The sequence below is a fragment of the Mytilus edulis genome, chromosome 2 (assembly GCF_963676685.1).
Source record: "Mytilus edulis chromosome 2, xbMytEdul2.2, whole genome shotgun sequence".
NCBI lineage: Eukaryota > Metazoa > Mollusca > Bivalvia > Mytilida > Mytilidae > Mytilus > Mytilus edulis.
This window is the reverse complement of record NC_092345.1, coordinates 78,501,857-78,527,923: the sequence shown is the minus strand read 5'-3', so window position 1 is coordinate 78,527,923 and position 26,067 is coordinate 78,501,857. Positions and strand designations below refer to the sequence as shown.

General features: G+C 30.9%; 1 protein-coding gene across 15 annotated transcripts in view; it reads left to right on the top strand.

Moving 5' to 3' along the window:
- The window catches only part of LOC139513023 (PTB domain-containing engulfment adapter protein 1-like), a 43,135-nt gene extending 20,059 nt beyond the window's left edge, over positions 1 to 23,076 (top strand). For 10 of the 15 annotated variants that reach the window (XM_071301089.1, XM_071301094.1, XM_071301090.1 and 7 more), the window contains 12 exons: positions 2,277 to 2,425; positions 6,309 to 6,373; positions 7,647 to 7,718; positions 8,903 to 9,001; positions 10,112 to 10,249; positions 13,639 to 13,755; positions 15,920 to 16,024; positions 16,803 to 16,934; positions 18,046 to 18,157; positions 19,221 to 19,310; positions 20,122 to 20,282; positions 21,333 to 23,076. In XM_071301089.1, coding sequence (XP_071157190.1) covers positions 2,416 to 2,425; positions 6,309 to 6,373; positions 7,647 to 7,718; positions 8,903 to 9,001; positions 10,112 to 10,249; positions 13,639 to 13,755; positions 15,920 to 16,024; positions 16,803 to 16,934; positions 18,046 to 18,157; positions 19,221 to 19,310; positions 20,122 to 20,282; positions 21,333 to 21,410 — 1,179 coding nt within the window. In that variant the 5' untranslated portion in view covers positions 2,277 to 2,415 and the 3' untranslated portion in view covers positions 21,411 to 23,076. The remainder of the gene's footprint in view (positions 1 to 2,276; positions 2,426 to 6,308; positions 6,374 to 7,646; positions 7,719 to 8,902; positions 9,002 to 10,111; positions 10,250 to 13,638; positions 13,756 to 15,919; positions 16,025 to 16,802; positions 16,935 to 18,045; positions 18,158 to 19,220; positions 19,311 to 20,121; positions 20,283 to 21,332) is intronic. The other 5 variants (XM_071301099.1, XM_071301100.1, XM_071301101.1 and 2 more) reach the window with 1 other exon arrangement.
- The last annotated feature ends 2,991 nt before the right edge of the window (positions 23,077 to 26,067 follow it).

The window sequence follows — 26,067 nt, the reverse complement described above, 5'->3', positions numbered from 1 at the left end:
CTCGTTGTGTTCCTATACCACCTATGCATGCATATATGATGATAGTTTTTACCAACAGTTACTTCAAGTTACATAATGGCCATCAAAAGATGCCCACCCCCACCTGATTTTGGCAACTTTTCATGTTTTTCCGATTTTGAACTCTTAAACGGCTTTCAAAGTGCCATATTTTCATGAACAGACATCTGAGAAGAGTTGATGGACCATGAACTGCTCGGTTGAAGTCCCTGCTATAATGAAAGTTCAGCTGGGGCAGTTCAAAAAAAGTATGGAGGGTCATACAGGCCATCAAAGAATGGTTGTCGCCATCACGCCTACAGGCGGGATTGGGGGTTAAAGGGTTAAGGATTTTGAATTGTTCATAATGTTCATTATGTAGTTATGGTTTTTTTTTTGGGTTAAAATGCTTGCAGTCCCTATATTTCAGTTTGAAAAGAGAGTTGACTTATATTGTGCTTTACTTTGAATTCACCTATACAAATAGAAGAAAATGAAAATTTAATTACTGCATGGTTAAGGAATTCTTTCTAGAACTAAATACAATTTAATTTTTGGTTAAAACATTAAAGTGACATATCTTACTGGTATTACAGCCTCTAAAGTACTTAATGATATAAACATTAAATCTGATGTGGTTTATTGAGAAAGATTTGATGTCTTTTAGATTTAAATCAAACTACATGTATATGCCAAATGTATTATATTATAGACAAATGGATGCCTACAGACATATACTTTTTTTTGAATGCATCACAGAAATGAAATTTGTTTTTGTTGTAAAAGTGTTAATTGATTAAGTTACTGAAGGATTTCTTTATACATTCCAGTCACATATACTATTTAAAGGCTATTAATCAATGGTGTGTGACATGTTATGTGTATTCACCTTAAACTTTAATATCAAGATCTAAACAGCTGATTTAGCACAGTGTGGTGACGTGGTTGTGTAACTTTACATATTCCTATCAAAGATAACCCCAGAGGTTATTTGCATGGTCAAATAACATCTCTGTATATTATATCCTTGAATCAATCTACATTATTTTAAAAGCATTTTTATAAATCACTTAAAATTAGAGAATTTAATTTAATCAGAAATATTCAAAAGGTATTTTTACCTGAGGATTTGACCTGTTAATGTTATACATGAACCTGGATATTTATAAATATACAATTTTAAATCAGATGAAAAAGTTTTGCCAAATTTGTTGTTTTTGTTTATAAATAAATAGGTGGATATAAATTTAGATCAATACAATTTAAAAATACTACCCAAAGGACTTTGTACATATGACATAAGCAATTTGTGTTTTTGTAAAGATTGGATTAAAAACAGATTTTTATAAGTTAAAACATGTATTTAATAGGATATCCTGTCCTACAATATATTAGATAATATTACCAAGAAATAAATGATCTTAAAATTCTTTTAAAATACTGGCTATACATTGCTTTACATGTAGTTGTAGAATATATATATTTAAAACTACAAGCTTAAACATTTAAGTGGTGAATAATTTCCTTCTTAAAACAGGGAGATAATTTAAAATCTTGTGACAACTGTTCACCTTTACCTGTATGTTTATTTTACTTACAAGGATATTTTTGTGCCAGGATTAAAAATAACTTCCAGTTTGGAAAAGGCTGATATATATTAACTGCTTTTCAAAGTTGACAGAACAGAAGCTTGATTTATATAAATTGGAAACTTTGTTGACAAATGAATGAGTTGCAGAATTTTGGGATTACCTATAATTAAGACAGATTACCTGATAGTGTAATTGTTTGTGTATTTGAAGTAGGTTGTGATGTGGCAGTTCAGCTAAATTACAATCAAGGACACTTATACTGCTGTTGGATATATGGATATACGTTTATGAATGGAAATTGATTCATTAAAGGGGGAAGTGTGACATTCAATGATAAGTCTGTCTTGGACACGTTGCAGTAGTACTTAAAAGTGCTTGATAAACATTAAAATAAATATCCATACTGCAGTCAGAAAACTGATGTTTGAAATATAGTGATTTAACATAGGAACACATGTTTAGTTTATTGAATACTGTGAATGAAACATAATATACTAGATATGAATGTTATGTGATCTCATATACTAATTATAAATATTTGTTGTCTAGATAAGATAAAATCTAGTTCTGGTGTTGAATAGGATATTGAGTGTCGCAGTAATCTGAAACGATGGATACAGTAGCTAATATTAAAGTTGCTGCTGATTATTTTAAAAGTAAACAAAATACTGTTCTTTTACCCAACAGGAATTTTGGTTCCAGAAAGTTTATACATGTTGGATTAGGAGCAAAGAGTCACAGTACTGGTGGACTGTTGAATGTTTCCAGATTATCAGAGGACGATAATACAACCGAAACAGGATATACTGGTACCCCTGAGGAAAACATGAGAGCAGGTACATTTCTCATTATAAGAATGGTTTCTTTCCCCGTCATCCATTAACTTTTACAAAACTCATCTCCTCTGAAACTACAGGACCTATTTTTTTGTTTCCATTCTCAAATGTTATGAAACTTGTGTGCACAATTCTAATTACCACATAACACAGATCAAGTTTAAATATTTGTGGCATCGCTTTTACCGTTCTAGTGTTATGCCCCTTTACAAATTGAAAAATTGCTGGATTGTTTTTTTCTTTTTTCTAACTTAAGTTTGCCTCAACTTAAATGTGTTATTAAACATATATACACAAATGCTTATTACCACACAACTGAAATCAAGTATTAGTAGTGTCACTTTTACAGTTCTTGAGTTATGTCCCTTTATGACATTATATCCAAGAGGGAGTATTGTCCATGGGACCGTCTGTGTCCCATGGACACATTTCCCTTTTGTTTTTCTTCATTTTTAGCTCACCTGGCCAAAGGGCCAAGTGATCTTTTCTCATCACTTGGCGTTTGTCGTCAGTCGTCAGTAAACTTTTACAAAAAAACTTAGACTTATTAAGAAGGGATATAATTATGATACTGTTGTCAAGTCATTAAAGATTGCATATTTTGGCGTTAATATTGAGTCACTGATAAGGTCTTTGCATCGGAACTAAACACATTTATTCTAAAAACAGTTGTTGGCATGACACGGGTTATGTTCTTCTCATATATGTTATGATGGTATGATACTAAACCCCTAACGGGAAGGATTGTGCCTGATGTTCATATGATGAAATCATAATCTTTCAGTCAGTTTAATTGAAGTCTGGAGCTGGCATGTCAGTTAACTGCTAGTAGTCTGTTGTTATTTATGTATTATTGTCATTTTGTTTATTTTCTTTGGTTACATCTTCTGACATCAGACTCGGACTTCTCTTGAACTGAATTTTAATGTGCATATTGTTATGCGTTTACTTTTCTACATTGGTTAGAGGTATAGGGGGAGGGTTGAGATCTCACAAACATGTTTAACCCCGCCGCATTTTTGCGCCTGTCCCAAGTCAGGAGCCTCTGGCCTTTGTTAGTCTTGTATTATTTTAATTTTAGTTTCTTGTGTACAATTTGGAAATTAGTATGGCGTTCATTATCACTGGACTAGTATATATTTGTTTAGGGGCCAGCTGAAGGACGCCTCCGGGTGCGGGAATTTCTCGCTACATTGAAGACCTGTTGGTGACCCTCTGCTGTTGTTTTTTATTTGATCGGGTTGTTGTCTCTTTGACACATTCCCCATTTCCATTCTCAATTTTATTGTCCTCTGAAACTACCAAATTTTACCAAACTAAGCCACAATAATTATTAGGGTATTTAGTTTTAAAAATGTGTCTGGCAATCCGGCCAACCAACCAAGATGGCCGCCATGGCTAAAAATAGAACATAGAGTAAAAATGTAGATGTTGGCTTGTAACTCTAAAACCGAAGCATTTACAGCAAATCTGACATGGTAGAATTGTTAATCAGGTCAAGATCTATCTGCCCTTTAATTTGCAGTTGAATCGGACAACCTGTTGTTAGGTTGTTGCGCCAGAATTGGTAATTTTAAGGAAATTTTGTTGTTTTTGGTTATTATCTTGAATCCTATTATAGATAGAGATAAACTGTAAACATCAATAATGTACAGCAAAGTAAGATCTACAAATTAGTCAACATGACCAAAATGGTCAGTTGACCCCTTAAGGAGTTATTGCCCTTTATAGTCAATTTTTAACATTTTTTTGTAAATTTTTGTAATCTTACAAAAATTTTCTCCTCTGAAACTACTAAAACAAATTTAACCAAACTTGTCCCAGTCATCATTAGGGTATCTAGTTTAAAAAATGTGTCTAATGACCCTGCCCATGAAACAAGATGGGTACTAAAAATAGTACATAGGGTAAAATGCAGTTTTTGGCTCATATCTCTATAACCACAGCATTTAGAGTAAATCTACTGTGGATAAAATTGTTCATAAAGTCAAGATCTATCTGCCCTGAAATTTTCAGACCAATTGTTCAACTTGTTGTTGGATTGCTGCCCCTGAATTGGTAATTTTAAGAAAATTTTGCAGCTTTTGGTTATTATCTTAAATATTATTAAAGATAGAGATAAACTGTAAACAGCAATAATGTATAGCAAAGTAAGAGCTACAAAAAAGTCAACATGACCAAAGTGGTCAATTGACCCCTTAAGGAGTTATTTCCCTTTATAGTCAATTTTAAACAATTTTCATAAATTTTGGAAATATTTTCCACTCACTTCAGGGCCAAGTTCTTTATAGAAAGAGATAATTTTAAGCAGCAAGATTGTTCAGTGAAGTAAGATCTACAAACACATCACCAACACCAAAACACAATTTTGTAATGAATCCATCTGTGTTGTTTGTTTAATATGCACATAGACAGAGGTGAGTGACACAGGCTCTTGAGAGCCTCTAGTTTTCTTTAGGAGGAGACTATAATAGAAAAAGAGAAATTCTAAAAACAAAAGTGATCAGGAAAACAAGATCTACAAATAGGAAGAGATATGGCCAGACAACCTCTTACTAGACTTATTGCCCTTTAATGACAATTTTACCAATTTTTATGCATTTTTAATAGATAGAAACTATAAAAGCAAACATTATCAGCAATATGAGATTAACAAATAAATCTAACAGCTGAAATTGCCAGTCAACTTGTTACTGGGAATATTGTTCTTTAATGGCAATTTTGGACACTTTTATCTACACGTATTATCTTGAAAACAACTATTGATAGAGAGACACTTTAAATAACGAAAATAATCATCAAGACAAGATCTACTTATAAGTCAAAATGGCCAAAATTTCCTGTCTACTCTTTATTGTAGTTTTTTTTGCTCTTTAATGAGGATGTTTACCATTTTTTTAGTGTTTGCCTATTGAACTATATAAGATATAAAAAACACTTTAAATAGCAAAAAATATCAGTCAGACAAAATCTACAAATAAGTGGTGTTTTCTTGAAAATATTTGGTAGAATGTTTTAGGAGTGTTGCCCTCGATTCCCCCTCCTCTTTTATGTTTTTGGCAAAAACTAAAGAAGGTAGAGAAAAAATAAACAGAAAACATGATTACCATTAATACAAGGTCAATAAAACAAATGTTTTGTCATAAATTTTTATGTAGTGTACAATGTTTGAGAGACTGTTTCCAGTGTTGACGATTCACATCTATAAACCTGCATTCACATAGACCTACAAATGTAGGTGAGTGATACAGGATCTTTAGAACCTATTGTGGATATTATCTTGATACAGCATATATTTGTGTAATTGTTGTGGTGCATTTTTCCCATAAAAAATTATAATTTTGTATCCAGTAAAAGTGTTATTACATGTAGTTTGACTGTCATTTCACTGTCCAACTTTTATCTGCACAAGGTTACTTAAGGCTGAAATTGATAGGAACATCTTAGTTAATCTTCTTAATATTTGTTTAAAAATATGTAAAAATAATGGTGTCATGATAAATTTCATGCATTTGACATATATGAATATGTAGAAACATGTCTGTTAAGTAAAAGTAATGATATGGTTAACCCATGATGATAGTTTTTGACATTAAGTAGTACAATTGTATTTGAACTATTTTAAGAGTGTACTCCATTCATGCAAATCTACCCCAGTAAATCAAGTCTTATTTATTATTTCCATTGTTTGATATGATTTTTTTTAAAATCATGATTATTGCCCCAATAATATAAATGAATTATTGTCAATAAAAATTCTTTTGTTTAAGTAATTGTTTTATTATATAAATCATTATAATGTGATAAGGATATGACAAGTTTTGTATACATGAGCATTTAAATAAGTGATATCTTAACATTTATGTCAATATTTACATTTCAGCAAATAAACAGTGGGTTCATCCACCAGATGCTCTTACAAGAGGACATATAGTTTATAATGTCAAGGTAATAATCATCCTAATCATCTGCAAATAATACAGGAAAGGATAAATATGGTCATGAATGCTTGTGGAATAAAATCTATTAATTAATGTGACAGCATGAAGTATATATTGAACTTGAACATAAATATGTGTTTTTTTCTCTCAAAATAAATTTTTTTATGTAACATTAAAATGTTATATAACATCAGCCTTTTTTTTCACAAAATTTATATTGATAGATTGATTTCCAGGGGCAAATTTAACATATGTATTCAGATAATGAAGAAATTCACAACAGCATATCCTCTCCATTCTTCTTCAACCTTTGTCCACTGTTTTTCTTATGAATTTCTGTATAATTATGCAGTTTTTATAGATATACACTTTTGGCTAATTGGGGATGTTTAGATAAATAGTTAATAGAAGAATAAAATAACTGCCATTGGGTGTGTTTTAATTTTGATTATTACAAATCTAGAATTTAAAGTTTAATATACCATACAAAACACCTCAGAAATTTACATTCAGAAGGGAGAATTGAGCTCCATTCTTGCTTCAATGCCCTGTCATGGAAAGAGCTTGAAAATTAGTTTATTTCAAGAACTGCACTTTTATCTTAATTTATGTAGCAACAGTATTTTAACTTACCAGTATTTGAGTTTGTTATGAATTAAAATAACTAAGTCATGTAAATGTAAGTTCCTATCTTTTTGAATGTTATTATAAAATGTTCAATGGTAAAGGGAGATAACTCTCTCCTGTCAGATTTCAGCTTGGTATTGTATTAATCAGGCAAACACATAATGTCAGAAAGGGGAGACAATTCCAAGAGGACAACACAAAAAATATCTGACAATGACCAACAGAAAAAAGCCAATCAGACAAACAACTGGATATACAACCAAAAAGAGGAAAACTTTCAATGTACATAAGTTCAGAAAAATCATTTTATATGAAATATATAACAAAAATGTGCAATATCAGGGGTTAAGAAATTTTGTTATAGCTCACTAGCCCAGGGCTAATTGGTAGCAGGATTTTACTAGCCCTGTTGGAAGAACTACTAGCCCAACAAAATTGACCTGCTAGCCTGAGTATGCCTTACAAACTCAGAGTTTGCTGCAAAATACAATGAATTCTATAAATTTTACAATTTTTATCCGTTGTACAGTAGATTTTAGCAAATTGGATACCAAAAACTGATGTCAGCAAAAAAATTTCCATTTAATTAATAGGATGTATCTATACATTAGCTACTTTTGCACTAAGATATTTCAACTTTTTATTTTTTTCAGTTTCTTGGAGAAACGGAGGTGGATCAGCCCAAAGGTACAGAAGTTGTTAGAGATTCAATCAGGAAGAGAAAGGTATTGTTTATATTCCACCAAAATAGGTTAGGACAAAATGACCTACATATGTTTTGAGGATAAGTTAGCTGTTCATGAGATTTGGCTATGGGCTGAAAATTAATTAACCTTACACAATAAAGTAGATTTCAATTTTCTGACATTGTAAAATTTTATGATTCTATCAGGAAAATGTGTTTCATCAGGTACAATACAATTATAATCATGATAATAGAAACTTTTTATTTGTTAATAATGATGCCCAGTCATGAGCTGTACAATGAAGTTGAATTGTATAGAGGCAATTGACAACATATGGATTACATTGATTATTTTTATTTTTAAACAAAAATGAAATGTAAAGTCTTATATCCCTACAAAATATGTGTACCAGTCTATAGTAGTAGTGATAATAATAAATATTTTTATTTTTAAAGAGAATCATTTCAATTAGTACATAGCTATTTTTCCTTGGGTAGGGGCAGAGGTGTGCATTACCAATTTAGATCTGATTTGTAAGCTCATCAAAGATGGGATGTCCTGTATTATGGCATTATTATGGTATGCCATGTCGGTCCTTCTGTCCAAAAAATTAACGCTTTGTATGAAACCTCAAATTTGCTTAAATTCTCATATAACTTTGACAGAACTTTACATTTAAATCGACAACAGGTTTGTTCTTCTAATGCTTCTAGAGTTACAGAACTTTAACTATTCCATTTAAAGGAATTTTTTTGACAAATCACACACTAACACCAGTATTCATGGATTGATTTCCTCCAAAATTGATATTTAAAGTCTAAAACTTCTAGTAACCCTAGTAAAAATTAGTTTTATAAAATTAATTTTAAAGTTCAATCTTCTTCAAACTTATATTGGGGCCTCTGTGGCTAAGTCAACACTGAAGATGTGGGTTTTAATCCTGCACAAATGGCAGGTGACAAGGATTGTCAGTTTTCTTCCTCCAAAAGGTTGATGGTTCGCTCCAGGCTTCCTGCACCAAAAATACTGACCAGCACAAGATTACAAATTAGTGTTGAAAGTGTTTTTTAACACCAATCAATCAAAATCAATGAATGAAACTTACATATATTGTTAAAATTAATGATATCTTGGACCTCATATTATTTAGTAATTATTTCCAGTCAATTTTAAGAGTGTATGTTTTTTTTGAGTATGTGAAGAGGTTATCTTTTCTTTTATAGTTCAATAAACATATTAGGAAGGCAGAAGGACAGAAAACACCTAAAGTAGAACTTACAATATCTGTTGATGGAGTCACTATACAAGACCCAAAAACAAAGGTAATTCATTTTATAAATATATAGTTTTAGAATCTGTAGTAGAAAACTGAACAAAGATATCATACTTATAATTTTGTATATCAGAAGTGTTTCATCCTCTAAAGACCCCTAACTGACCCTCAAATAATAATAAATTGGGGTTTTCTAACATATGTAATGATTATCATTTCTCATAATCTAACATATTTTATTTTATACAGCTCAGTGTGTTTGTTTTTAATTCTTCTGAAAATAGGCGCATTCGATTAGTTATATTAAGTTGAAAATATCCATCTATTCTATTCTTAAAATTTATATGTTATTTATTTTTATATCTTCATGCTAAAATAATAGTTGGTTAATTTCAGATATATGTAATGTTCATTCATGTGTATATTTATGTATGTATTGGAGAAGACGCTACTAAGTTGAAAAACTTTTGTCTAATCTGTTTGTCATTTTTGAACAATAAAATATGTTTAAAACTAACTAAACTATATCTGAAGAAAAAGATGCTGTGTTTTTTTTCTCATTTTCATTGAACTTCAGGAAAATTCTGCAGTATTTCCTCAGAAAAACATGAAAAAGGCAGTTTTTATAGAAATCCCAGTATTTTTAGTCAATTCTTTTAAGAAATCTGTCCTATGCAAGTTATGTATACTCTTTTCATTGATTTACTTCCTATGGAGTACTGGAATGTACTTTGACCTTTCTAAAAATTGTATACTTGTAAAAATTGTATCAAAAGATGGTGATATGAAAATAGTGGATTCAAAGTCTTTGATACTTTGGACTTTGTATGTCAAGAAAATTTATTTTTCAACAGTTTTAGGAGCACATCACTAAATTAAAGTGATGCATTGAAAGGGAGACAACTTTCAGGAGCTGTCTCTTGACTCCTTAATTTGATAAAAATTTGATAGTTAAACTTGAGTATTGTGACAACTTTTTGAGATAAAAAATGGTGTAAATTTCTTAGTGATATATTTTATAGTACAATCACATTGAATGTTGCTAGTATTGTGTTTGTTTGAATGGTGGGATATACATTATAAAGATACATGTAACATCTTATAAAGTAGACATATATTGAAAGATCAAGTAATTGTAAATTATAATTCTATGTTTCAGATGACTCAGTATTCCTATCCACTGCATCGAATATCTTACTGTGCTGATGACAAAACAGATAAAAGAATGTTTACATTTATTGCCAAGTCAGCAGATTGTAACAAACACTTTTGTTATGTTTTTGATAGTGATAAATGTGTAAGTAAACCCACAATTTTAATGAAGTGTTTTTACTACCACAAATATTTAAAGTGGTATGATGGTGGTCATGTTGACATTTTTGTACCACTTTGTCATCATAACTTTTGTTGGCAGTTGTCTATAGAACTGATTTCAATTGGTTTTTATACGACTACAAAAATTGAAATTTGAACACAAGGTTTATGACCATAAAAGGAAGGTTGGGATTGATTTATGGAGTTTTGGTTCCAACTGTTTAGGAATTAGGGGCCAAAAAAGGGCCCAAATAAGCAGATTTCTTGGTTTTCGCACAATAACTTTAGTATAAGTAAATAGAAATCAATGAAATTTAAACGCAAGGTTTATGACCACAAAAGGAAGGTTGGGATTGATTTTGGGAGTTGAGGTCTGAACAGTTTAGGAATTAGGGGCCAAAAAGGGCCCAAATAAGCATTTTTCTTGGTTTTTGCACCATAACTTTAGTATAAGTAAACAGAAATCTATGAAATTTAAACACAAGGTTTATGACCATAAAAGGAAGGTTGGGATTGATTTTGGGAGTTTTGGTCCCAACAGTTTAGGAATAAGGGGCTAAAAGGGTCCAAAATTAAACTTTGTTTGATCTCATCAAAAATTGAATAATTGGCATTCTTTGATATGCTGAATCTAATTGTGTATGTAGATTCTTAATTTTTGGTCCCGTTTTCAAATTGGTCTACATTAAGGTCCAAAGGGTCCAAAATTAAACTTAGTTTGATTTTAACAAAAATGGAATCCTTGGGGTTCTTAGATATACTGAATCTAAAAAAGTACTTAGATTTTTGATTATTGGCCCAGTTTTAAAGTTGGTCCAAATCAGGGTCCAAAATTAAACTTTGTTTAATTTCATCAAAAATTGAATAATTGGGGTTCTTTGATATGCCGATTCTAACTGTGTATAGATTCTTAATTTTTGGTCCCGTTTTCAAATTGGTCTACTTAAAGGGTCCAAAATTAAACTTAGCTTGAATTCTTGGTCTTCTTTGATATGCTGAATCTAAACACGTACTTAGATTTTTGATTATGGGCCCAATTTTCAAGTTGGTCCAAATCAGGATCCAAAATTATTATATTAAGTATTGTGCAATAGCACAGTATTCAGCAATAGCAAGAAATCTTCAATTGCACAGTATTGTGCAATAGCAAGAAATTTTCAATTGCACAGTATTGCGCAATAACAAGAAATCTTCAATTGCACAGTATTGTGCAATGGCAAGTATTTTCAATTGCACAGTATTGCACAATAGCAAGAAATATCTTATTGCACAATATTGTATAATAGCAAGAAATTTCCAATTGGAGTTATCTTTCGTTGTCCAAAATAGTAGTTGAATCAACTTAAATCATTGTTTTATACAATATAAAATGTATATTCACTTTTACTACCAACTGATAAATTAAAACAATCTTTACCATTCAGTGATAACAAGCACTTTTTTTACTTTTTAATATTTTATGATGTATTTAAATGAGTAGTTATTGCTAGGGGCCATTCGAAATTTGAATTGAGATCAGTTTTGGAATAAGGGAAAGGGGGATGTGAAAAAAAAATTGGGGGGGGGGGGTGTTCAATTTTTCTCATTTCAGATTTCATAAATAAAAAGAAAATTTCTTCAATTTTTTTGAGAGGATTGATATTCAACAGCATAGTGAATTGCTCAAAGGCAAAACAAAAATTGTAAGTTCATTAGACCCCATTCATTCTGTGTCAGAAACCTATGCTGTGTAAAATATTTAATCACAGTCCAAATTTAGAGCTGAATCCAGCTTGAATGTTGTGATCATACTTACCCAAACTGTTCAGGGTTCAACCTCTGTGGTCGTATAAAGCTGCGCCCTGCGGAGCATCTGGTTGATTATGGGCCCAGTTTTCAAGTTGGACCAAATCAGGAACCAAAATTATTATATTTAAAGTATTGTGCAATAGAAAGAAATTTTCAATTGCAGAGTATTCAGCCATAGCAAGAAATCTTCAATTGCACAGTATTGTGCAATAGCAAGAAATTTTCGATTGCACAGTATTGCACAATAGCAAGAAATCTTCAATTGCACAGTATTGTGCAATAGCAAGTATTTTCAATTGCACAGTATTGCGCAATATGAAATAACGTATTGCACAATATTGCGCAATAGCAAGAAATTTTCAATTGGAGTTATCTTTCTTTGTCCAGAATAGTAGTTAAATCAACTTAAATCATTGTTTTATACAATATACAATGTACCGGTATATTCACTTTTACTACCATCTGATAAATTATAAATTAAAACAATCTTTACCATTCAGTGATAACAAGCACTTTTTTACATTTTAATATTTTATGATGTATTTAAATGAGTAGTTATTGTTGCAAACTCCATTAGAAATTTGAATTGAGATCAGTTTTGGAATAAGGGAAAGGGGGATGTGAAAAAAAAATTGGGGGGGGGGGTCAATTTTTCTCATTTCAGATTTCATAAATAAAAAGAAAATTTCTTCAAAAATTTTTTTTGAGAGGATTAATATTCAACAGCATAGTGAATTGCTCATAAGCAGAATTTTTTTTTAAGTTCATTAGACCACATTCATTCTGTGTCAGAAACCTATGCTGTGTCAACTATTTAATCACAATCCAAATTTAGAGCTGAATCCAGCTTGAATGTTGTGTCCATACTTGCCCCAACCATTCAGGGTTCAACCTCTGCGGTCGTATAAAGCTGCACTCTGCGGAGCATCTGGTTATCTCATTAATACATATCCCCCTCCCAAAAATGTTAACAAATAAAAGAAATTAAAATCTTGTGTAACACCAAAGGACGATCAGTATCATCAATAAAATGTCTGAAAAGGGGCTTACAACAATGTTTTCTTGATTTTGTGTTCAACTTTTATATTTTGTGAGATTTTGTTTTATTGAAGTCCTCTTTTTGCATTTGTTCAATTTGACCAAATATTTCCAGTTCCTGAGTCACTTACTAGGTCATCAAAGTTTGAAGACTTTTTGTTTTTGCTCAGTTCTTCTTCTCATTGTTATTATTCTTCCCTGTCATAGATAATGTTCAAATATTTTAAAAGTGATTGAGATCAAAACCTGTAAACCATATATTTTCTACAGGATACATTGGATATTAGATAAAGGGACTGTTTTAGATACATTGTAACAGCATCCTGTTACAATTATATCTTGTTATTTCCAGGGTTACTTATTTACATTGACTAAGACTTAAACCTTATCAGTTTGCCTTGTGACTAAAAGTGTCACATGAATGTTATACCAAAATAAATAAAGAATTGAATGCAATATTAATTTCCCATTTGTATTTCGTTTGAAATTCATATTTGATAAACCATTTACATTACTATTATAATGATTTTAAATTTAATTTTTCAGTCGGAGGAGATTACCTTAACTATAGGACAAGCTTTTGATCTAGCCTATAAAAAGTTCTTAGATACAAATGGAAGAGATCTAGATTTGAAGACTAAATATATAACATTACAGAAAAAGGTAAGATATTGTTAGGTCATACTTGGTACCTTATGACTGATAGTTAAAGATATTTTACTGTTTAGTATTGCTAGGTTTGCATTATTTGGTAGTTCCTTTGGGAAAATTTTCTTGGCAAAGGAAATGTATTAAGGGATTCCCATTCATTTTCAAAGATTCATTGTAATTGGAGAAGACTAACTAGTTAGATTTGTTAAACAAAACCTTAGCACATACTGATCTCCTAGGAATTAAAAATTGGTTAATAACCAGTGAGAGCCTTTAAAGAATGAGTCACATGATCCAATGTGTTTTTCTTGTCTCCCTCTAAATGCAATGAAATTGACAAAATAAAATCAAAATATGAAATTAAATCAGTCTCATCACCAAGGATAGATATAAGATAAAAATGAACAAGATTTTGTTGGGTCATAATTAAGAGATATTACTAAGGCATTAAGTTTTACCCTTTTCCGCTTGTACATACTTACATCCAGAGAATGGTTCAATTCTCTAACTTTATAAAATGTGGTTATTACTAGATGTGGTTTGATTGCCGATGAGACAACTATCCACTAAAGTTCAAATAAAGTGGATGTAAATAATTTTTGACAACCGCATGGCCTTCAACCATGAGAAAAATCCATCCTGTATGGTTGGCTATAAAAGGCCCTGACATGAAAAGTATGAACAACTAGTTTGCATTGACCATTGTTATCAAACATATTCACAATGTTTATCAACCCCAAACACAGATCACTTTCACCATTCTTGAGTTATGTCCCTTTATTAAAGGAAAAATTGCTGAATTCACTGTGTCCACACACTGAACAATTGCAAAGGCCTTATCAAACACCTTACCTTTATGAAGTCATGTAAACATTATCAATATCAAAAAACCATATAAATTCATCCAACATGATAGCATTTTTTACAATTTTGACATACAAATCTGTAGAGGAATATAACGAAAAATTGCCAAATAAGTTTAAATGTATTGCATATTTGCAATGCTCTTTTTTTACAAGAAACATGATTTTGAGTGGCAGATCAATATTGCCTCCCTAGGGTAAGGTTTAAAATCAGGAGCCAACATATTTTTGTGTAGATCTTAAGGGCATATCCAACAGTTTATTTCTGACGGTGAGAATTTTTTCCCTGTAAGAAATTTCATTCTTCAATTGACAGAGAATCAAATTTTGCCAAAAAAAATATACGTTGTCGATTTCGTTTTTGCAAAAAATGCTGCTGAAAATTGAACAATTTTTGCAATTTTTGAGTAAAAAACGTGTTTTATTTAAAAAAAGAAATATAATTTTTAAATCAACATACACATATTTAATAGGGCTCAAAATAAAGCAAACCAATTCAAGATGGTGAGAAAAATCTAACGTTACCATTTAAAGCTTTAATTCTTACTCAAATAAATCCAAAAACGTTATGATGGACCCAAACAACGGCAAGAAATGAACATTTGAAATGCACTTCAACACAAAGCTAGATGCTAGATGCAATGATACATGTTAGTTTATGGCGTATTTTATTTTTTTCATATCAAGAGACTTATTTTTTTTTTTCTCGAGTCAAACTTTGAGTTTTCTATCCTGAATGAAAAAATCTCGGATAAGTTTGATAAAGAATTTATTACAATTTTTGTTGCATTCTAATGAAAAAAAAATTATTACTCATTTGTTCTCGTTGTTCTCTACTGTACTGTATATTGAAGATAATTTTAATAAAACGGTGAGTATTGTCTATAATTATAAAGATAATTGCAGTTCTTTTAATATGAACCAAGAGGACAACATCTTTTAAGATTTGACTTCTATTTCTGTTAATATTCTGTATTAGTTTTTTGCCGATTCCCGCCTTGCCCTTTCCTTTGAGGAAAGAAACCGCCCTTGCCAGAAGGCCATAGCCAATGGTGATTCCGTTATGACGTCGTTGAAACAACGTTAAATTACGGGAAACAATAGACGACGGTTACGTTTGTTATTACCTCCCCTGAAACTGTTGGATATGCTTTTAACAAAATACTGTTTTAGAGCTTTATATTCACAATCCCTATCAAGCGATTTGGACAAGTGGTCAAAATCTAATAGTTCACTCCTAAATTATGAAAGTTGGCAGGTATGTGTGATATTGAAAAAGCCATATGATTTTCTCTATTTATATTTTCTTTCAGGTAAAGTCTTTAGAACAGGAGAATCAGACATTGAAGAAAAGGGTTGAAGAATTAGAACAGTTAAAGGATAGAGATGACATTGTACAGTATAAAAAAAGTCATCAGGTCAGTAGGTCAAGTCTCTTATGTCTTTTATGTCAAATATACTATAGTTTCTATTACTATTGTTTATAAAACTGAAATTTGGTGAGAAAGAAGAGGCAAATTCTAGTGGTGTAATTATGTTTTAGGTAGGCAGAGAACAAAAGTGATCATATGGGAAGCCTATACTTAACGTTTTACAAGTTTTCCAATTTTTAATATTTTTTTCTTACTAGTATTTGATTCAAATGGTTTATTACTACAATAATGTATAAATATATGTTCCCTTTTGGAATTTTTAAAACAAGAATAACTATTTATACTTAGCATTTTTGGTTGAGGCATTTAGTTACTGTAATTGTGGAAACTTTTATGTCTGGGTTATTTAAAACTATTTTGCTATCATCTTATATGCACAAAAAAAATTCCTGTTCCAACAAGTTGAAGAATCAACAATATTGTTGCTAAGGGTTTCCATTTTGTTCATTTCACCCCTGTGCAAAAAGGGTAAATCCATCAAAATCATGAAAACAACAACCTGTGAAAGTGTCCACTTTTACAGTATAAAAATTGAGGTTCTGCTCTGAAATCTTTCTGAAGATTTCTGTATGTATTAACTGCAGATGGGGAAGCATTGGTAGAAAAACTGCACTGCATTTAGATTTCACTGTTAGAAATAACTAGTTCACAGTTTTGATTCACAAATTGAATATTCCATGCAGGTGGTTAGTCAGTAGAGAGTGTTATGTTTTTAATTAATTATATGCAAGTAAAATGACTATAGCTGGTAACATTCCTACAGATAAGTGATTTGACTGTTGTTGCTATGCAACCTGCTCCTGCTGTTGCTAATGGGAATCCCAACCATGTGATTTTAACTGATTCTACCTTACAAGAGGAGAGTTCTACAGATGATAGTAAAAATGTACCAGAGGTAGATTGTCTCCCTTGGTGATAGATGTACTAACACAAATGCATGAAATTGTTACTTAGCCCTTTATTTTTTTCAATTAATAGAGCGCTGCAAAAATGCTTAATGGTATAGGTATGCCATCTGTAAATGACTTCTAGTAATTAATTTTTGGAAATTCTGGAATTCATAGAAGTATCGTGGAACACATTTTTTGATGGAATCCTATTTAAAGTCAATCATGTTTTGACATACAGAAAGGTATCAGATATGAGAAAGAAAATAAAGAGAATCATTCTAAAATTTCGATAAATAATGTTATTTAGCTTTCAGCTCAGACCATGTAAGAGAATAAATCTGAGGGTTTTTGAAATATTGAGCGGTAATTGCTGCAGCTATTTAGTGCTACCTTTTGGCAATGCAGATTATTGTATTATTATTTCATTGTTTAATATGTTGATTTTGATTTCCACGTTAAACACTAGTGTTTTCCCAAAACAGCATGCTGGTCACATATGAATGTACACATATTATTCAGATTTGTTCATTGGTCATGCTGGTACCTATTTAATGATTGGTTACATTGACTATATCAAATACTAAATGAACAGTTTCATTTTGATTTAATTCAAACATAGGAACAAATTACTTTTTAAGAATTGATCTGTTTAAATTTACAGGAGGTTAAATTCCAAGAATAAAAGTAAAATGTCAAACAGTACGTTGTTGAATGTTTGAAAGTATGCTCAACTATGTCCATATTTCCATAAAAAAAATCACCTTTTGATATGCTTAAAGTACAGCTTTGTAGAAACTTGAGTTACATTTCATTTTAGTAATAGTTTGTATAGACTAGTGAATATCTTTGTGTTCACCTTATTACACATTCATTATTTACAAATTGACAGTACATGTAAAGATTTATTAGGCCTTTTTATACAAAAAGCACCAATTTTTCTCTGTATAATTTATTAAAAGATAATCTGAAATTTGTAGTTCCTTTTTGAGTGAATTGGAAATTTGCAGGTTTGTTAACATTTTTAGAGTTTTGTTAAATTAAACTGAAGTCTTTTGGTTAAAGATAAACTAATTTCATGGAATAAATAATGATGTATATATATTTTTGTCTCTACAGACGGATGTGACATTTAGTACAGGATGGGAGTCTCCACGACTTGAGTTTGTCAATGGAACTACAACCAAGTCATTGACAACTAATGGAAATAGTCCGTCTGCTGCAGGTCTAAGTAAGATATCCTTAATTACATATAAATGTGGTTTTAGTATATATTTTTTTTTAACTTTCCAGTTATAGATGGGAGGCTCCCAGTGTTTTCCATTCAATTTTGAAGTGTCTATCTGCTTCTTTCACAATTATCAGTTTGTCTTGTAAAATTTGATATTATTTAGTTGTTTTCACAATAGAATGTGTTTAAACCACTTAACATGTTGTTTCATTAAATGAAATAAAAAGAAGTGATATGGTGTTTTTCAACCTGACACAAAATCCTTATATTCACTTTTCAAAAGTTGACATCTGTGTGTTATAATTGAATTAATCTCTCTTTTTATTTCCCACCTACGATAGTAGAGGGGCATTATTTTTTCTTGTCTGTGGGTCCCTTAGTCCGTGTGTTCGTTGGTCTGTTCGTCCGTCACGCTTGAGGTTAAAGTTTTTAGTCAAGGTAGTTTTTGATGAAGTTGAAGTCCAATCAATTTGAAACTTAGAACACATGTTCCCTATGATATGATCTTTCTAATTTAAATTCAAAATTAGATTTTTTTCTCCCAATTTCACGGTTCACTTAACATAGAAAATCATAGTGCAAGTTGCAGGTTTAGGTAGTTTTTGGTCAAGGTAGTTTTTGATGAAGTTGAAGTCCGATCAACTTGAAACCTAGTACACGTGTTACCTATTGATATGATCTTTCTAATTGTAATGCCAAATTAGACTTTTGACTACAATTTTAGGGTCCACTGAACATAGTAAATGATAGTGTGAGTGGGGTGTCGGTGTACTATGGACACATTCTTGTTTTATAATTTATATTTTTACTAAAATTGTTGACCTAAATGGTATATTACTGTTGTTTGCTTTTGGTTATGTTTTAAAAAACATAAACCTCATCACTCTTTACTCTCCTTCTGTAAGGAAAGCAATAACTGATATGCATGACCACTGGATGTGTTTGTCTCTGTAGTAATGAACAGGATATGACAAATGACACTTTCATCAAACTAAGAATATGTTAAAAGGATGATTCCTACCAACCTTCACCATCCATTTATTGTAATTTATTTTGTATTCAGTTTCTCCACCACCTCCCAGTACAAGGCCAAGGACACAAGGATCAGTTTCTTCACCTACATTACCATTGAGTCCAGCTGGATATCCCAACGGTAAGTTTACATCACCATCATTACTGTTTTACATCTGTATTCCAGGAGTGGAGTATACTTTGAACCCTTCTTTGTCTTTCTGAGAGAGTTATGTGTGTCAGACTTCAAGCCATATTTATCATACTGATCGAAATATTTTGTAGTTCAAAGCAGTATAAGGGATATTTGTAAGGTGAAATGCATTTTTATTTCTTTAGCATATTTTGCTGACCTGTTTTCTACTATTTTAGTAATCTTCTTTTTGTTGTTTTAGAACTTTATATGATTGCTATTTCAATACTGTAAATTCAGAAATTATTGCGATGTTTTTATTATTTTGAAAAATGCAACAGCGTTATAATCGCAATAATTAAAACTTGCATTCTAAAAAAATGTATATGAATCAAACAGGATTTTTCCGTATATCGCATAAATTAAATGACAAATTCACAATAATAAATGCTTGCAATAGTTTCTGAATTTACAGTATTGATATCATATTAGCATATTGTTTTATAAAATAAGATTTTATCACTATTATTACAATTACTGATAGTTCTGCTGTTAATGATAAGGGTAAGATAGACATTTATATATGGATTAGAACATCTTGTTAATAATATATGCATTATTAACTTACAGATGGTTTTTGACTTTTAATTCTCGTCAATTAAGTATAAGGATACTATTAGAATATCCCTTGTTAAGAATATGTGTGCACAGTCAGTTTTTAAAACAACAATTTTATTTGACAGTTACAGGATATTTGTCTTGAAATGTAATGAGAATTGTTATTTTCCATTAATGTCCAATGCATGCTTTTTACTTGCAGCAGTGGATGCGTTTGGTGCACCATCATTTAATCCCCAGCCTAACAGTGCTGATCCCTTTGGTATGGCAGCATTTAATCCATCGTCACCGTCAAAATTTAATCCATTCACATCAGATACATTGTCTGTGTCATCAACAGAGAGAGAATTACTGGATATTCAGGTGAGAATAGAAACTAACAGATATACTTATACTTAAAGGTATAATCTGATGATAAATCTATTTCATTTACTTCATATTCAGGTAAAAATAGAAACTAACAAATATACTTATAGATATAAGAATATGTGGTATGAATGCCAATGAGAAAACTCTACGTCCAAGTCACAATTTGTAAAAGTAAACCATTATAGGTCAAAGTAAGGTCTTCAAATGGAGCCTTGGCTCACACAAACAGCAACCTATAAAGGGCCCTAAAAATGACTATTGTAAAACCATTCAAACAGAAAAACCAACAGTCTAATCTATATATAAACAAACGAGAAACAAGAAACACTTATGAACCAAACTACTGAACATCAGATTATCTATTTCCTTTTATGATTGGTATTTTAGGGAAAATATTTTCTATCAAAATTTGCTATTAGACACTGAAATAAAATTTCAAATTTATCAAAGCTAAAATTCTTTTGATTGCCAATGGGACAACTTTATTTCACCTTCAAGCCTTCAACAATTAATAAAACTCATACTGTATAGTAATGTGAATGAGGCCTTGCCATGACAAAATGTGAAAAATTTAAATCAGAAAACCAAATAGCCTGATTTATGCTATAACAATTAATGAAAAACAAATAGGATCATGACTTGGGACATTCATAAAAAGAATGTGGAGGGGTTTCATATATTTGTTAGTGCTCAACCTGCCCCTAAATGTGACAGTGGTATAACAGCACAAATTAAGAACAAACTGTAAAAAATCAGTTGGAAAGTCTTATGACTCACCAGGTTAGCACGAAGCACAAAAAACAGTATATTTAGAAGGCCCACAGCCTCAATAAGACATATAATTTAATAGTATATACATCTAGTTGAAAAAATATTAATTATATGTATGATCTAAATCAACCTCAAATCTGTTTCTTCCAGGAATATTTGCATCAGCTGATTATTACAATTAAAATATATTCAATATATTGATTTTTTTTTTCAAATCTTGTTTTTTCTTCAGTTTTAATTGTTTTTAATAGATTTTTTTGATTTTTTTTGCAGGCTGGTTTTAGTCAAGGACTCTCATTTGGTACAGAAGACTTTAATTTAGCCGATCTAGATCCACTAAATCAAAAATAATCTTCTAATGCTGAACATACCAATAGTGTGCTATGAATGTTAAATCTGCTGGCAGACATAAGCATTTATTCTGAAGGACCAGATTATTACTCAAATAATTTTCTTTTTGAAATTTGAGAAAAAGACATTATATTGTGCATTAGATCTATATTATGATTTTTTTGATGCTGCAAGACATAACAATTAGACTCGTGAAAAACATACTGTTGAACATTTATTCCCATTTTATTTGTTATTAATGGAATAGTGCAATGATTGCCTTATAGTTAAGGTATAATATTGATTTACTCACCTCACAGGAGGTTTTCAACATACAAGTTTTTGTATGGGAATATTACAATGATGGCATATATAAATGAAAAATGAGACCAGCAAACGTTTAACATAATGATTAATTAAAGATTTAAAATATGTATCATGTGACATATAGAGTAAAACAAAATAAGTATCATGTGACGCATAGTTTCAAGATTCAAGATATGTATCATGTGATGCATAGTTTAAAAAGATTCAAAATATGTTTCATGTGACACAAAGTGTAAATATTCAAATATGTATTTTGTGACGCATAGTTTCAAGATTCAAGATATGTATCATGTGATGCATGATGTAAAGATTCAAAATATTTATTTTGTGACACGTCATAGTGTACAGATAATGAGATTCAAAATATGTATCATGTGATTTATCATGTGATGCATTGTGTCAAGATTCAAAATATGTATCATGTGAGTGCCAACACAAACACATAAAGAAATATGAATTCTTTATTTGAAGACAATTATACTGCTGATAAATCAAAGCTTTTAAAGCATAAAGGGTAACTTATAGATGTAGATATGAACTTTAAAAAATATATATGAATGACAAATGAGCTGTAAATTATTGTATGAAACATTGGATTATATTGTAAATCTATTTTGAGTAGTAAGGAGGGGGAGGACAGGGGAGTACCCTTCTCCCTTCTCCCACCCCTCTTCTCCTTTCTCCTACCCCCGTTCTCCTTTCTCCCATTAGAATAAAATATCTCCTTTTGAGATATATTTTCTTGAAATATTAGAAAAAATTTTAAAAGGAGAGATATTTTATTTTTTCTCCTTTCTCCAACTTTTTCTCCTTTCTCCCAACCTTCCTCTCCTTTCTCCTTTCTCCCACCCCCTTTCTCCCTGTTATCCCCTCAGTAAGTGATAACACTTGTATTGATATGTGTTAACCTGCTTACAGATGCTTAGCATATTCATATCTCAATATCACTTTACCAGATCTTATTTTGTTTCCAACTTGGTGAATAAGTCATGATAATAAACACTTCTCTATTCTCAAATATTTCTATTGTGAAATTGCACATTTCTTTGAAAAAATATTATTTCAAGAATTATTGACCCGCTAGAAAGCCTGTTTTCTATCATTTATTAACGAAACACTTCATTTTGGGTTTATCAAGATCAGAATTATACTTTAAAGTCTTGTCATAATAAGGGAACTATATCGATAAACCATTTAATACTGTACAGAATTGTGTTACAAAAAATATGTATTATTGATATTTAGTACAAACATTTACCACAAGAATTAAGTAACAAAGAATGTGTGCAGTTTTATTGTTTGTACAGTGTTCATTCTATTAAGTACTTCATTTACAGTAATAAAATATGTTACAGTTAGATCATTTGTATTTCATTCAGTCTTCCAGTCACAAACATTACTTCAACAGTATATATACGGAGATACAAGACATTATATTTCTTTATAAGAAGAAAGAATCAAATTTTCGCTATCAATGTCACCTGGCTACACATGTGTGCTATACACCTCACTTGCTGTCAGTCCTTGTTTGCGGTTAGTGTTTCAAAAATCTATGAATATACAGGACCCATTGGATTTTTCGAAAAACTAAGGATTTTCTTGTCCCAGGAATAGATTACCTTAGCCGTATTAGGCACAACTTTTTGGAATTTTGGATCCTCTATGCTCTTCAACTTTGTATTGTTTGACTATTTTGATATGAGCATCAGTGATGAGTCTTATGTAGACAAAATGCGCGTCTGGCATACTAAATTATAATCCTGGTACTTTTGATAACTATTGGAACCAAACTTGGCCACAATCGTCTTTTGGTATCTAGTTTAGAAATTGTGTTTTTCGCAAAACTAGCAATAGGTCAGGAAGATGTTTTATGAATGCCAATGAGACAACTCTCCATCCAAGTCACAATTTATTGAAGTAAACCATTATAGGTCAAGGTACGGTCTCCAACTGAGAACCTTAGCTCACACCCAACAGCAAGCTATAAACTAAAAGGGCCCAAAAAATTACTAGTGTAAAACCATTTACATGGGGAAAACCAAAGGTCTAATCTATAATAAAAGAACGAGAAACACTTATGAACCATATTAACAAACAACAACTACTGAACATCAGATTCCTGACTTGGGTTTAAATGTTTCAATGGTACCAAACATTTACCCTTATCTAAAACAATAGTGTCGCATGACAACATAAAGAGGCATGCTATAAAATATTAATTGGAATGGCTTAATTCAATTAAAAGATGAAGTAACACAAATAAACATAACTGAATTATATTCTAGTATATAATCTTGATTTACTATTGTTGAAGATGTAAATTGAACTAGTGAGCAACATAAGCTCTTTAGAACCAATAGTTTTTAATAAGTTCAATTGCTCAGTTACTCAGAGTCTAGCAAATAGCTATAAGGTGAACAGGTCTGCCTGACTCAAGTCACCTTGCCCTGATCTCTCTTCTTGGTTCAATTTCTACTGCTGTCTTTTTACTTGCAAATTATGGGGAATAGTTTTAAAACTACATTTTGCCCACAGTATCTTTATGAGGTGTATTTGAATTTTTCATGGTTCAGTGAATGGTTGCAGGGTTTAGTTGGTCAGTTGAGGGTAATAGGTTAATTACAGTGGATTCATTATAATTCGTTGGATACCAATTTTTGTAGGTTTCGTGGGTGCAGTTAAACCACAATTTTAAATGTGCTAAAAAATACAAATTTCTATAAATTTGTATCCAGAATTTTGCAGAACCACAAGTTTAAATGTGCTACGAAATACAAATTTCTATAAAGTTGTATCCAGAATTTTGCAGAACCACAAAATCACATATTCAAGAAAATGCAAGGTTTCCACAATCCAAAAAAATTAGTACCCACTAAAATAAATGGCTTATAACTCTGAAACCAAAGCATTTAGAGCAAATCTGACATGGGGTTAAATTGTTTATCAAATGAAGATCTATTTGCTCTGAAAATTTCAGATGAATCGGACAACCGGTTGTTGGGTTGCTGCCCCTGAATTGGTAATTTTAAAGAAATTTTGTCGTTTTTGGTTATTATCTTGAATACTTTTATAGATAGAGATAAATTTTTTATAAATATTTGTAATCTTTTACAAAAATCTTCTCCTGAAACTACATGGCCAAATTTAACCTCACTTGGTCACAATCATCATTTGGGTTTCTAGTTTAAAAAATGTGTGCGGTGACCCAGCAAACGAACCAAGATGGCCACCATGGCTAAAATAGAACATAAGGGTAAAATGTAGATTTTGGCTAATAACTCTGAAACCAAAGCATTTAGAGCAAATCTGTAAAGAAGTTAAATTGTTTATCATGTCAATATCTATATGCTCTGAAATTTTCAGATGAATTGGACAACCGGTTGTTGGGTTGCTGCCCCCCAATTGGTTATTTTTAAAGTAATTTTGCCATTCTTGGTTATTATCTTGAATACTATTATAGATAGATATAAACTGTAAACAGTAATAATGTTCAGCAAAGTAAGATCTACAAATAAGTCAACATGACCAAAATGGTCAGTTGACTCCTTAAGGAGTTATTGCCCTTTATAGACATTTTTTAACAATTTTCATAAATTTGGTAAATTTTTGTAAATTTTTGAAAAATAATTTCCTCTGTTACTAATGGGCAAAGTTCATTATAGATAGAGATAACTGTAAGTATCAAGAATGTTCAGTAAAGTAAGAACTTAATATACCGTCACCAAAACACAATTTTGTCATGAATCCATCTGTGTCCTCATTGTTTAATATGCACATAGACCAAGGTGAGCGACACAGCTCTTTAATTTTTAATTAAAAAGCCTCTAGTTTTTAGTTAAGACTATATTTATTAATTAACAATGTATTAAACAGCCAGCCAGTTGGATATTTTGTGAAGGATCATAGTCACATGAAATGTATAACGGTATAAACAATGGTCTTTATATATGACAAATCTTACAACATAACTTCCCAGTGGTTAACCAAAACATGTTCTACAAGGTAAAACACTAAGTAGTTGTAATAACATGCATTTATTACCAAAACAGAATTAGATATTTATTTATACATATTTTTAAAAGTGATGTCTTTTAACACTTCCTTATCATGCTGTAGATAAATGCAAGAGAGACTAACAATGTGAACTCTTTGCTTTCATGTCTGATTCTTTTTTTTTATATAGATTTTATGGTATATTTTTTATGTTCCTTTGACATAAGTTTATTTTTTATTTCCCCCTCCCAAATACTGGGTGTTCATTTTTGTTCCCCTTTTTTGCATACTGGTTGTTTATTTCCCCCTTTTTACATCCAAGTTGTGTAATTTTAATCCCCTTTTAACATACTAGTTG